This window comes from Arachis stenosperma, chromosome 2 (assembly GCF_014773155.1).
Source record: "Arachis stenosperma cultivar V10309 chromosome 2, arast.V10309.gnm1.PFL2, whole genome shotgun sequence".
Classification (NCBI taxonomy): Eukaryota; Viridiplantae; Streptophyta; class Magnoliopsida; order Fabales; family Fabaceae; genus Arachis; species Arachis stenosperma.
In genome coordinates this window covers 4,432,556-4,447,394 of record NC_080378.1, presented here as the reverse complement: position 1 = coordinate 4,447,394, position 14,839 = coordinate 4,432,556, and the positions used below count along the sequence as shown (strand labels likewise).

At 28.4% G+C, this 14,839-nt stretch overlaps 1 protein-coding gene across 1 annotated transcript; it reads right to left on the bottom strand.

The window, feature by feature from the left end:
• Window positions 1-8,023: 8,023 nt before the first annotated feature.
• LOC130962404 (uncharacterized) lies at window positions 8,024-9,084 on the bottom strand. The gene is made up of 2 exons (XM_057888620.1): window positions 8,601-9,084; window positions 8,024-8,334 (listed from the first exon to the last, which is right to left on the bottom strand). The coding sequence occupies exons 1-2, from the start codon at window positions 9,082-9,084 to the stop codon at window positions 8,024-8,026; spliced, it is 795 nt and encodes a 264-aa protein (XP_057744603.1).
• Window positions 9,085-14,839: the final 5,755 nt, after the last annotated feature.

Sequence of the window (14,839 nt, the reverse complement as noted above, 5' to 3'; positions counted from 1 at the left end):
ATACACAAATCGGACCATCCGATTTGTGTTAAAAAAAAATAAATATTTTGAAGTACAGAAATCGGACCCTTCGATTTATATACTTTTTCCAATTTTACAAAATATCAAAAATTACAATATTAAAGTATATCACCACTTTTATCTCCATAACAAAAAAAATTAGCCCCAAGATTCCAAAATTAGCATATTATATATATTCAATAATCATTTAAACGAATCTAAATAAATGGAAGAGTGGTGAATGGTGATGCTATGCTTAAGAATAACCTACTAGCATATACTACCGAGAGGTACATAAGAAAAGATGACAGGGAAACCGATTGCTTTATTCTCAACTAACATTGTTCATCTTAAGTGAGTGCTTATTGCTTAGTCATAAAAATAAGCATAAAGAATTCATTTTTAATTGATAATATTAATTATCTTTATTGTAAAATTATTTTTTTAATTATTTGTTTAGAGTATTTGGTTTTATGACAAGTAGATGCACCACTAAAACGATGTATCTATTAAAAAGGATGATAAAAAGGTATTATAGTAATAAAAGAGATCTACATATGATGTTTATTAATTTGGAAAAAATATACGAAAGAGTGTTAAGGGAGGTCTTATCAAATATTTTGAAGAGGAAGGGAATAAGAATCACATATATTCGTGCAATTAATGACATGTATATATGATGAGCTATAATTAGTGTGATTGTGTGAAAACTCAAGGTAGTATGACAGAAGAATTTTCTATTGGTATAAGATTATACTAGGGATCATCCTTAAGTCCATACCTTTTTTACATTAGTTTTAGAAGTACTCACAGAGCATCTCCAAGATCCTGTACCATGGTGCATGTTTTTTGCCGATGATATCGTCCTTATGCTTAAGAAGTTGGATTTATAGAGAGAAGCTCTAGAAGTGTATGGTCTGCGCATAAGTCGTAGCAAGATAGAATATATAGAATGTAAGTTCGGCTGACGAAGGGAAAACCCTAATACAAAAGGTGAAGATTGGAAAAAATATCCTAGAAAAAGTTAAAAGTTTTAAGTATCTTAGGTGCATCATACAAGATAACGGAGAGATTAGACATAATGTAAATCATAGGATCCAATCAGGTTGGTCAAAATGACGGAATGCATTTGATTTTGTATATGATAAAAAAGTGCTTTTAAAACTTAAAGGTAAACTCTATCGCACTGCTATCAGACCGACTATATATAGATACTTAAAGGTAAACTTTATGGTACAGAGTGTTAGGCGGCCAAAGGGAGCACGGACATAAGTTAAGTGTAGCAGAGATGAAGATGTTGAGATGGATGAGTGGTCATATGCGATTGGATAGAATAAGGAACGAAGATATAAGAGAGAGAGTTGGACTAGTACCTATTGTGAAAAAGATGATAGAATTACGTCTCAGGTGGTTTGGACATGTGAGAAGAAAACTGACAGAAAACCTAGTCAGGAGGGTGAATGAGATGGAAAATGGACAAAGGGTAAAAGATAGAAGACTTAGCTAGGAAGACCATCCATGAGAAGATCAAACAAGATTTACATGTAAACGGTTTCTCTGTAGACATAATATATGATAGAACTTAATAACATCGTTTGATCCATGTAGCTGATCCTACCTAATGGGATAAGACTTTGTTGTTGTTGTTTTTATTTGTTTAGAATATTTAAGGTTTAGACTCATAATTTTTAAAATTTAAAATTGGCTAATATTTACTAAAAGGAGTTAATTTTTCATGTGTGTGTGATAAATGATATATTATTCTCTTTCAGAGTAATAATATAAAGAGAAAATTTCACTCTCTTTTTTTAAAAGATGCTAAAATAATACTTTTTTTTTGTAAAATATATATTTTTCTCCTTTATAATTTTTAAAAATTTTTGTCTTTAATTCATTTTAAATTTTTTGTATTAATTAATGTTAACTTTATCTATATTTAAAAAATATTATTTTTTACAAAAATATCTTTTAGCAAAAATTTTATTTCTTTGACATTAAATTAAATTTTGTTTACCAAGATATCTTTTAATAATTTTTTTATTGATTAAATTGTATGTTTTACAGTGAGTGAAATGTAATGGATAAATTTTTATTGATAAATTATTAAAAGGTATTTTGGTAAGCAAAATTTAATGACACAAAAATAAAATTTTTACTAAATGGTATTTTTGCAAAAATAATTTATTTTTTCTTGAAAAATAGATAAAGTTAACATTAGTTAATAAAAAAGTAAAAAATGAATTAAAAAAAAGGTTTTTTAAAAATTATAAAGGAGAAAAATGTATATTTTATAAATAAAAGAAAGGAGAGTGTTATTTTAGCATTTTTTAAGAGAGAAAAGTAAAATTTTCTCTAATATAAAAAAAGTTCCCTTACAATTTTAATTTGTCAATAACTTATATTTTTTATGTATTAAATATAGTAAAAAATAAATATATTTAGTATTTTAAAATATTTTATACAGTTCTAACCAATCCTCAAGCTCTAGAATCCTGCTTTTGAGATTTTCTATCAAATTTTATTCGATCCTCAAATTTAATGGCTCACATTAGACAACAATCCTTGATCTAGGCCTATATAAACCCATTTTAAGCTCCTAATAATAACCATCAACACACAAATCATTTCTCTATACATTTTCTCTTAATTAAGAAATACACAATATATATAATCTTTGGGAAAACCTAAGGTCCAATCCCCTAGCTAGTACATATAATAATAATAATCAAACAAACCCTTTCTTTACCTCCAAAAATTTCTCCCCTTTTAACCTCTAATTCTCTTATTTAAGAAATTAATACACAACTATGTTGCTAATTTATTTTAGTTTAGATAAATAAAAATTTTTGGATATCAAACTCAAGTTGGGGCTCCCTTACTCCAAGTCTAAAAAGAAGTGATGGTGATCTTAGCTGCTAATTCATGAAAACCTATAACTTCGCATTAAAAGATAAATATTCGCGAAGATTACGGGTCTGCATGAATTTGGAGATAATGATTACTTTGATCTTTTTTGTATTGGGGTGAAGGGAGCTCCACATAGAGTATTTTTATCTATATCTTTATTATTTCTTATATTATATGATAATTTTATAATAGCATTTATTTGTTCTTTATGATAATAACCTATCTACTCTATACATTTCGGTGTATGCTATTCTTTTGTTTACATGAGGTTAGATTACAATAATGAGTCAAATAAATTTTAGGGTTGTGGTTTTAGAAGAGCTTTATGTGATTATTATTACACGAAATAAATTATGTCATTTAGACATGACTCTTATGACTCATTTTTAGAAGATACAAATTTGTTATGAAAGTCATGCATGCATGTGTTCATTATTTTAATTTTATTTATTATTATATCATTATTCTTCTTCAATATAATAGAGCTATAAAACGTGTGCATACTACATACTAATAATTAAGGAGAGATAATAACTACTTCTTCAATTTTTCATGTTTTGCATATTTTTTAGGGTTTTAGTACCTTGTGTGGAAAGAATATAGGTGAAGCATATCATAAAAAAATATTTTATAAAAGTTATTATAGTTTTTTTTAAGTTTTTTAATATATTATAAATATATAAAAAATATTTAAAAAATTTTATTATTGTATTTTTAAAAGCCCTTAAAAGCACAAGTTAGTTAAATTCTATTCTTTATTATTATTATTATTATTATTTGGCTTTTATGTTACTCTTTCTGTTTGTATAATTATGTTATTTATTTTTCAGGTTGTTTAATTTAAAGCAAAAAAGTGTGACTATTATTAATGAAGATTTGAAATGACGAAGAACTCGAAAGGATGAGATCTAGCAAGCTCATATATATATGTCTGATTTGTGTTACATATATAATTATTTATGTATTTTTTTATTAATTTAAACTTTATGATATTAATTAGTCTTTATATAATCTCCAATAAATAATATTTATAAAAGTTGAGTACAAATTATGACAAATATATATATTAGCTAGAGGTTTCTTTTTCCAATTATATACTTCAAATCATCCAAGACTAGAATCAAATTTCAACGCAAACATTTTGAAGGGAATTGGAACTTGATTGTCCCACCTCCCACTACCAAGGAAGCTAATAAAGTTTTGCATCACTAATTATAACAATGAATGAATATTAAATAAAATAAATTCAGTTTGTTTTATTAATTTATTTTAGTTATTAAATATTTTTGGTCAATTAATTATTAATTATTGAAAAACAAAAAGGAATTTTGCTTTTGATGATTTAAAATTGTGTTGAATGTGACTACACTAATAAAGTAATAATTAAATTATATTGAACTTAACCCTAACAAATTAGTATAATATATTTTGAATAAATTAGATTTAATATTAATAATTTAAACAATAATTTGATATTATCTTTAATATATAGAAACACAACAATATTCTTTTTTTTAACAAATCATACTTATATATTTTTCGATAATTGATTAGGCTCTTAATCCTAATAGAAGTAAAGTTTAATTCAATGATATTATGTGTGCATAAAAAATTAGCTGTTAATGATATAAAATATATATTAATATACAAAATATAAATTAAAAATAAGTTAAACAATATATATTTATATACAAATACGTGAAACAATATATAAGTTGAATTATTCTAGTAATTAGTTCACTAATTCGCTTAAACAAGTGTTGGGATTCGAATTCTGCTTTATACCAAAAAATTGTTAAATAAATTAGTGCTTGGCTTGCCAAAAAATAATGTTAAAAATCTATCTAAAATATTAGAAAAAAAATCGAAGACGTTGATTTTAATACAAATAAAAAGTATTTGGGATAAAATTTAATAAAATTAAACATTATAGATATTTTTAACTAAAATAACAAGTATTAGAAAAAAAAAACAGTTATCCCCACTATTGAATGCTATAGATAGAATAGTATATACTTGGTGCATAGCGCACCAAGTAAAAATATCTACATCTATATTTGTAACATAGATGAAAAATATTTTCTCTTAAAAAAAGGTCTAGTTACGACCATGAGTGTAATTATGCAAATTTTTTTGGGGTGACGATAATGTGATTTCGACGTTTCTCAAATATTTTATAAAAAGCTAAAAAGTTAAAGAACACTAATAACTGAAAAAGATTTGTTGCCTAACCTAACTCTGAAGTTAAGTTGTGTCTTGAGAGGGTAAAAAGAAAAATATCAACTAATTTGGATTTATCAAGCTAAGTAATTAGTTTATTTATCCGCTTAAATATAAAACAATCTATTAATCAATAATAATTTTTAAATAAAATTTAAATTTACGACGAATTAATCATTAATTTATCAACCTTAGAAATACTGTGAGAAAAAATAATTCCACCGATCAATGCTTATAAAAAGGGTATATCCTTGTTATAAATAATGCATATATATATATATATATATATATATATATATAAAAGTGAACATTATTATATATATTGTTATTCTCATCTAGTTGGTGCTTATTTTAAAATTATTAAAGTATATAGACCTTCCTTTTGAATTTCCCACTTAAAAAAAAATGAAAGACACTACTACTACGTACTTAACAGGTAAATTATCCCACCTCTCACTAATTAATATTATTTTATTGTCTTTTTTTTTTTGTTGCTTTGCTGATTTAATTTTGTTACGGTAGCTTTTTCCTATAACTTCGTCAGTATAGTCTTTCTTTCTTTAGACGTTTATTAGCGCCGTTGTTTATAAAAAAAAAAAAAAAGATTGTAATCGATTTGTCTTAGTGTAATTCATACGTGAGTTTAACCAGATTTTATTTAAAATGTCTTCATGAGGGTAAATTGGACTAAAATCTCAAAGTGATTTTTAAGATTAGACAAGTTATCCATAATCGTTCTTGACTTTTAAAATTTTTTAACAGTATTTCTCACATTTAGTTTTGGGACTTAGAATTTTTTTGCGATCCTTTTCGACGCACAATCAGCAAATGGAATAATAATCTGGTACCTTTCATGTCATGCTGGAGCCAGCAATGGCTAACTAACGTGGCAAATCTTAATTTTCTACCCAATATGGTCCTGGTCTCATTAAAATCCTAAAAGCTAAGAATAATTATTATATGTAGTATTTCTTCTTCCGTTCTCTTTCGTCCCATAATTGTGGTCCATCATTATGATTTAACGGAGATTCTATTGAAGTTCTGAAGCAATATTTGGAGGTGAAGAGCAAGCCAGTGGAAGCTCGATAAAGTCAACAAGCAATGGATATAGGACGAAGACCCAAAATCGTAGCAGGGCTATGCGTGTACCAGAATGGTGTGGTTGCGACTGCCGACCTGTGCTTCGGTGGTCTGGGACAAATTTCAACCCAAATAAACCCTTTTTGGGTGCCCAAATTATAATGTTAGCTACAATTGTTGGTTTTTCCTGATTTTTCATTCGTTCCCCACTTCTAATTTGGTTATTGAAATGTTCGTTGATTGCAGACAATTGGTAAAAGATGGTGTGGTTTGTTTGTTTGGGTAGATGTTGGTCAAGAGGCTGTGCCTGCAAAATCAGAAAGTGTTAACTACAATGATGACCAGAAGATGACAGAAGGTTGGAGGCTGGAAAAATTAGAATCTGATGTTAGGAGTCAAAAGTTTATAATCAAATTATTGTTTCTGGTTATTTTTATAATGTTGTTGTTCTTACTAGTGGTATTTTGCAAATTTTGAACTCAATGTTGAGTAATGATGCGATTGAGATCATATGTGTAATATTTGCATGAATGAAAAAAAATTGCTCAACATCTAACTGTGTTAGCCAACCTTTTGGAGATATTAACTATTTTTGTACCACTAAAGGTAATCTGGATATATAGCAATAACAAAATATATTAATCATTTTAAATCAACAAAGTCATGAGTCATAAGTTTTGACTGTCTTACAAAGCCATAAGCAAGGTGCTGCTAACAAAATAAATATAACCATATGTCTGGTAACAAAGTAGTCATAAACACAAAGTAAACCTAACCGAACAAGTATGTTATATAAAATTACTTTCAAATTGTCTTATACAAAATAACTTCCAAAACAACAAGTATGTTATACAAAAGTCTTTAATTTTTCTTTCTAGGTGTCTTGAATCCCGGAGTGAAAATGAACTTGAGGATATTGCCAAGTCTTGCAGCTGTTCCAGAGCTAGCACCTTGCATGGGAGGGATAACAATGCATACAATTTGAAACTCTACTCATGGATAACAATGCACCTTTTTTCTTACATACTCATGAATAACAAAATATTTTCTGCATGTCAGAGATAAAGCACCACTCATGTTGTCTATAGTCTCCATGGTCTTGGTGTAGCAACTCAAGAAATCACTTCCAATTCTCCTTATTTTCTACATCAACAATTGCCCATGCTATGATGTAGATATGGTGATTAGCATCCTACCTCCACTGCCGACAGAATTTGCCCACCAAATTGAATTTTCAGGAAAGCATCGTCCAGTCCAATCAACGGTCAGCATCCGAATTTGAAACCATTCTTGCATCCATTCAAGCACACATATATTTTCTCAAATACTGGATCAGATTCTGGTTGGGGAGTGCAACAAATTTCAATTGTTGATCTAGAATTAGTCTTAAGAAATGTAAGACCATAATCTCTCAGCATTTTGTACTGTTCTTTTTCATCTCCGAACACCATATTTCTTGCATCAAAGAGGGCCCTTGATATTGAGTTCTTGTTCAAGGACAAGTCAAACCTTGACTTGAAGTAAGTGGCAGCATCACAATACTTGAAATTTAGGTACTTCTCCTAACCTTCTTGACTAGTTTACTTGCCACCCAATTTCTGTTAGTTGTCCTGTTCTTATCTTCCTTTGGGCATGTATGATCATTAACGAAGGTCTTTATTTGCCAACAAGTATCTTCATGATCCTTTGATGCATACACCACCCATGGACATCCTTTCACTTTACAAGTAGCCCTCATCCTCATATTGTCATTCTTCCTGAACCTAATCCGTCTGTCCTCTTAGATTGTGAACTCCCTAACAGCCTCCTTAAAGTCTCATTTTGTGTTGAATTTCATGCCAACTTCCAATTGCAGTTCTCCAAACCTTATACCTTCTCTAAACACAGGACAAACATCTTCAGACTCCTCATCTGTCCCCTCATCCTCTGAATTTGGGGGAGTCTTCACTTCTTTAGAATGCCATGAATTTGCCTCGTCTGAGTCAGTCCCTGGATCGTATGCATTATATGCATCATTCCTTGTTCCTCCCATGAAGTATAGGTCCACATCTCCATTTGAGACTTTCTCAATAAATGCATCATCCTCAATAGCAAACACAGCAGCAGGAGCATGTTTAAATCTGATGTCTTTTTAATAGTCTTAACCTTACAAACATCATTATCATAATCATCATCATCAGAAGAATTATCTTCGATCCTTGGCTTATACAAACTATCTTCGTCACTATCATATGAATCAGAGGATAGTGCATCACCTCCCTTATGTCATGCTTGCATCACTGCCTTTTCCTTAGCAACACTCCTCGTACAAGGCCCAAAATTATGGGTGGTTGTTGTCGTTTTCTTCTTGAGGGTGGATTTGGGTGTGGAGTTGGGTGTTGCTGTTGACGCACTTTTAGGGAGAATAGGCTTAGTAGGAGGTTTCGGCTTTAAATTAGTAGGAGGTTTTGGCTTTTGACTAATAGGAGGCTTTGGCTTTGGATTAGTGGGAGGTTTTGGTTTTTGATTAGTAGGAGACTTTGCCTGAGATTGATCATTTGGATTGACAAAAAGCTTCTCCTGACTTAGAGGTTTTGGATTCATGAGATATTCTGGCTTAATTAGAGGTATTGGATTAGTAGGAGGCATTGGATTGATAGGAGGGTTCGGAATGTCAATGGTGTTGACAGGTGTTGGCTTGTTTTGGGGGGATTGATTGCTGGGGTTCCTCGTTTTGTCATTAGGAGTGACCATAACACCTTCTTCTTCTGCAACATCTACTCCTGTATTGTCCGTGTCTACTTTTTTCTCCTGATCTTGTAAATAATATGGAGATGACACCCCATGCTCAAAATACACATTCACCAATCTATTATTCTTGTGAGCAAGGAAACACATCTCCCTAAGCTCGTCGTTACTGTTTAGATTCCTTAATCCAGTTTCTAACGTCTTCCCGAGGACTAGCCACCAACAATGAAAGATCTTGTCATAGCCTAACTCCTTGTAATAATTTCTTATGAAGAAAACGTCTAAGGTATTCTCATTCAAATCACCTAGGCAAGTTAAGTTATCAGGGTATACCTCAATTTTCCTACATCATCTTTCTCAAAGTTTCCTCCATGATGAAACATTATATCCAATAACACGTCCATCTGCACCAACAACTCAAAACCATTAAATCACACACAATCGTAACAAAGGATTTCAACATCATATTAAAAACCTATAAATTAATATCACAGTCACCATCATGCATTAACCAAATATTGAAAAAATATCTGTTTTATTGCCAAAAAACAGAGCATATACACACCAAACCCTTTGCCCTAACAAAAATCCTTAAATACAATCCTTTAAGGTAATACAGAAAATTTTAGGACAACCCAAAACACTAACAACGCAATGATACACCTTCATTATATATTGATTCAGAAAATAAATTCGAAAATTATTTCAACCAACACATACCTTCAACGACGCAGATGACAGAGAAACCACTTGCCTCCAAAGGAACACCAAACTCTTCAAACGAAGTGTGACACTGGAGGAGACGGGGAAGATGAAGCTAACTCAGTGCCATTGATGAGAGAACGAGAAGATGAAAACTGAGCGTGGAGGAGAAGAGACGAAGTGTGAGAGTGTTCAAACAAATATGGTGAAGGCAAACCATTTTCAAGGGCTCCAACGCATGAACGACGTCATTTACTTTTTCATTGGGCGCCAAATTGATACTGCGTCGTTTCACTTGGCTCCAGCATTGCATGGGATTGGGAGGTGCTAGATTATTACTCCGTTTGCTGACTGTGCATCGGAAAAGATCGCAGGACAACTATGGGTCCCGAAACTAAATGTGAGAGATACTGTTAGAGAATTTTAAAAGTCAAGAACGATTATAGATAACTCGCCAAATCTCAAGGACCGCTTTAAAATTTTTGTCGGGTAAATTATTATTCATCTTGTTGATATTAATTACATTAAAACAAAATACGATTTAAAAGCTAAGTATGACTACACTTCAGAGGAAGAAAGTGAAGTAGAAGTTAACATAGAGAATGAAGGTGAGATAATGAAAAGATTTGATGTTGAAGATAATGAGATGATTTTTTAAATTTGGGATTTATTCATCTCGACTTGTTTTTAAATTTTGATAAAGTTGTTAATAAATTTCAATAGTTTTATGAAACAAATTATTTATCAATATTAATTGATATACATATTAGCAGTGGTAAGATTTTTTATTTAATGTTAAAATAATAGTAAAATATAAAAATAATTATTAACGAAAATTTTGGTAAAATCACAATTTAATAATTAAAAAATTATGGAAGGGTATATTAGAAAAAATAATTTAATTATTAATTTTTTAAAAATATTTTAGTAAAAATATAATTTAATCAATAAAAAAATAATTTATTAAAGGGTATTTTAGTAAGCAAAATTTAATGACAAAAATAAAATTTTTTACTAAAGGATATTTTTGTAAAAATAATTTTGTTTTTCAAAAAAAAAAAAGAATAAAGTTAACATTAGTTAACACAAAATTTAAAATGGATTAAAGAAGGATTTTTTTAAAGGTTATAGAGGAAGAGAATGTATATTTTATAAATAAAGGGGAGAGGAGTGTCATTTTAACATCTCTCAGAAGAGAAAAATGGTATTTTCTCATATAATAAATATTCGTACATATTAGAAAGGATAATTTAATTTCTATTTTTTAAAGGGTTATGGAGCAATTATCAATTTCAAGTTAAGGAAAAAATTAAAGATGTCAGCAACAAGATTGAATATTCTCCCAAAACGGTATCTATATATCAAAAATTAAACGTAAACACTTTTGTTAATTAATCGTGGCAGACAAATAAAGTGCTTGCATAATACCGATATATACTAGGTATATATATCTATATATAATATTATAAAGTAAAATACACAATATATTATTAGGAATAATACTCAAAATATCTAAGTGCGCACTAAATAGATTTTGAAACTTTTATTTTGTTAAATAAAACAGTCACTATACTTAGATTATTCATTTATATAAGGAGACTAATATAAAAATTTGATTTTTTTAAAAAATATTATATCTTTGTTAAATAATAATAAAAATTAATTTGCCTAAAATTTAATGTAAAGATTAATTTACCTAACAAAATAAAAAATAAAAAATTAATTTTATAATTAAAAATTTGTTAATATAATTATTAAAATATTTAACTAAAAATTTTTTAAAAACTGATTTAGGTATTACTCTATTTTTACATTGTTACTTTAATTTCAATATAGAGTAATTTCTATAAATTTTAATTTAAATCTTGTATAATTTTTTAAATCATGACAAGATTCCAAAGTGGCAGGATATTATATTATTATGTTCAACCGTAATCTATATCTATATACTTCCAAATAATTAGAAGAGTGATGATGATGCTATGCTTAAGAATATTTACTTGCATATTATTATATTGAGAATGAGAGGTACATAAAAAAGATATAACAACGAAACCAATACTTTATTCTCAACCATTATGTCCTATTCTTGTTCATTAAGTGGGTGCTTACTAATATATTATACCATTATGGTTATATTCTTCTACATATTAATGCCAAAAAAAAATGATAAAAATAAAAAAGTAAAAAATTCTTAACAGCTATAATCTAAACAAGTGTAATAATTCATATCATGCATGAGAGTTTTTTATTTTATCAAAGATAAAAAGATTTAAATTTGCGATTTCTTAAGTGAATATAAGAAAATTATATCACTTAAGCTATAACTCATTGGCATATTATGCATGAGAGTTATTTGATATTGTTTTATACTTTAGAATAAAATAATAAATAATGTTAGAGTATAATATAATTAACATCAATTAGCATTATTTAATATATCTGAATATTTATTATATCTTTATTATTTCGATTCTCTTAACACCTATAAATAATTAAATACTCTTCTATATTGTATCATTCTCGACAACCTGAATACACACAAACATTTTTCTATTGGTCTATTTTATCATTTTCTAACATGATATTAGAGTCATGTTATCCTCCTCAAGGAGGATAAGTTGATTTTTTTCTGGTAAAATTACCGTATTTTTTTATACTTTTTTTTGTGCTTTTTTTTTCTTTTCTTTTGTCAATGCTTTAATTCTTTTCTTATCTCACCGATTAACTCATTCACTACTTATTCTTATGGAGAAACCATATGTTTTTGCCCTTTTCGGTAGTTTGTCATCTTTTCGCACTTTGTCACTTTTCACCAGTTTTCCAGCCGTTCGCCATCTTTTCAGCATTTTTTTGACAGTTGGCCACACTTGTAGTAGTTTCGTCTGCATCTGTTTTATCAATTTATGCATCTTTTTTGTTTCATTGTTTTATATAAGTTTCAAACTCAAGTGAACGGAAACTGCTAAAAAGTGACAAAGTGCGAAGAGATGACAAACTATTGGAAGGTGACGAAAAACATATGGTTTCTCCATGAGAATAAGTAAGTAGTGAATGAGCAAATCGATGAGGTATGAAAAGTATTAGAGCATTGACAAAAGATAAGGAAAAATATGACACGGAAGAGAAGTATGACAAGTACGATGATTTCACCAAAAGAAAATCAACTTATCATCCTCAAGGAAGATACCATAGCTCTGATAGCATGTTAGAAAAGGATAAATGAGAACGATAGAGAAAAGGTTTGCGTGTATTCAAGTTATCTGGAATGATACAATATAGAAATGTATTTCTAGCCTTATAGGTATTAAGAGAATCGAAATAATAAAGACGTAATATCATATAATAAATATTCAGATATGCTAATTGATCTAATTGATCGTTCCGTCGGCGTTTCCTTGTATCAGTTTCATATGCGTTTCCTTTCGATAGTTCCGTCTGCGTTTCTTTCTGACAGTTCTATCTGTGCTTCCTTGTAGCAGTTCCATTTGCATTTCTTTGTGCCAGTTCCGTCTGCGTTTTCTTTGACAGTTTCGTTTGTGCTTTTTTCAAACAGTTTCGTCTGCACCTGTTTTATTAGTTTATGCATTTTTTTTATTTCATTGTTTTAAATAAGTTTCAAACTCACCAATGAGTTATATCTCAAATGGCATAGTCTCTCCATACTCAATTAAGAGGTCGCGGGTTCGAGTCTCATATCTTTGGTAAAAAATTTTTTTAACTCAAATTGCCACATGATTTGAGAGAGAATATTAGAGTATAATTAGGACTAATTAGATCAATTAGTATTATTTAATATATCTAAATATTTATTATAAAATATTATGTATTTATTATTTCGATTTTCTTAACACCTATAAAAATCCTTCTATATTGTTATTTTCGACAACTTAAATATACACAAACATTTTTTCTGTCATTCTCTTTTATCCTTTTCTAACAAATAATATAAAGGATTGATTAATTTATTGAGCTTAAAAAGAAAAAAACTAATATAGTCACAATGCAAGATAAGTTTAACAATATTTTAATAATCCAAAAAATAACTACTCTAGTTGTGATAGTGTCATATTGACATAACTCAATACAGATCAATTAATATTTTTAACAATATAAATTAGTTTATGTCAAACTAATATAATTAAAAATATATTTATCATAATTCATTTTTTTTTCTGTGTGAACTCTTCTTGACCTTAACCTTTATAGTATTTTCATACTCCCTGTTAATTTTTTTTATCAAAAAACGGGTTAACTTTTGTAGCTTTTATTGAAAATAGTGCATTTAATTCGTTAAACAAATATCAAAATAAGAATCTTATTAATATAATCTTTTTTAACCATAATTATAAGGTATATCTTTTAATGAACTTTCCACTGGCCAAAAAAAAAAAACCAAAAAACTCGGTCTTGGGATCATATCAATATAAAAAATTATCTACCAAAAATAAACCATTATCCCAAACATAAAACAATTTCAATTTTTAGAAACAAATCTTGGGTAGGATCTTGAATAAAATAAGGAATTAGTTAACAAATATTTCTAGGACACTTGTTAAGAAGAATATTAAAAATAACAACTTTGATGTTTTTAATATATTTAATAAATTAATAAATAAAAAATATATAAAAAAGGAATTTTCAGTAAAAACTTTCCTTTTTCTATTACTCAATATATATTGCTTGTAATATGTAATCTGTATTTGTAAAGTTATTTTGGCGTTGAAACAATTCCAAATCAGAAAACGATTCTGTAATTAATACATTATTCATGTTTCACCAATTGTTATCACAAATTGAGATTTTCTAACATATTCGGTTTCTCAAATTTAATGGTCTTGATTGCAATGAACCCTTTTTCCTAGCCTATATAAATCGAGTCATCTTGGTCCATGGAAACATGCAACAAATAATCTTTCACATATTTTTATATGTTACATGTTAATTACATGTTATTATATTATTATTATTATTATTATATTATAATTATTTAGGTAAAGGTGTGATATAGGAGCTTCCTTTACTTCAATATCTGAAGAAAATGAAAGAAAGCATATATGTTCTTCTCATTCATGGATACCTATGGCTTCATAAACAAAGTTCGGTTGGAGTTCAAAGGTTTCCATGAATTAGAAGAATTGAAGTTTATTTGATCTTTTGATATTGGAGTGAAGGAAGCTCCTAATTTTTTTTCCCTTGTTTT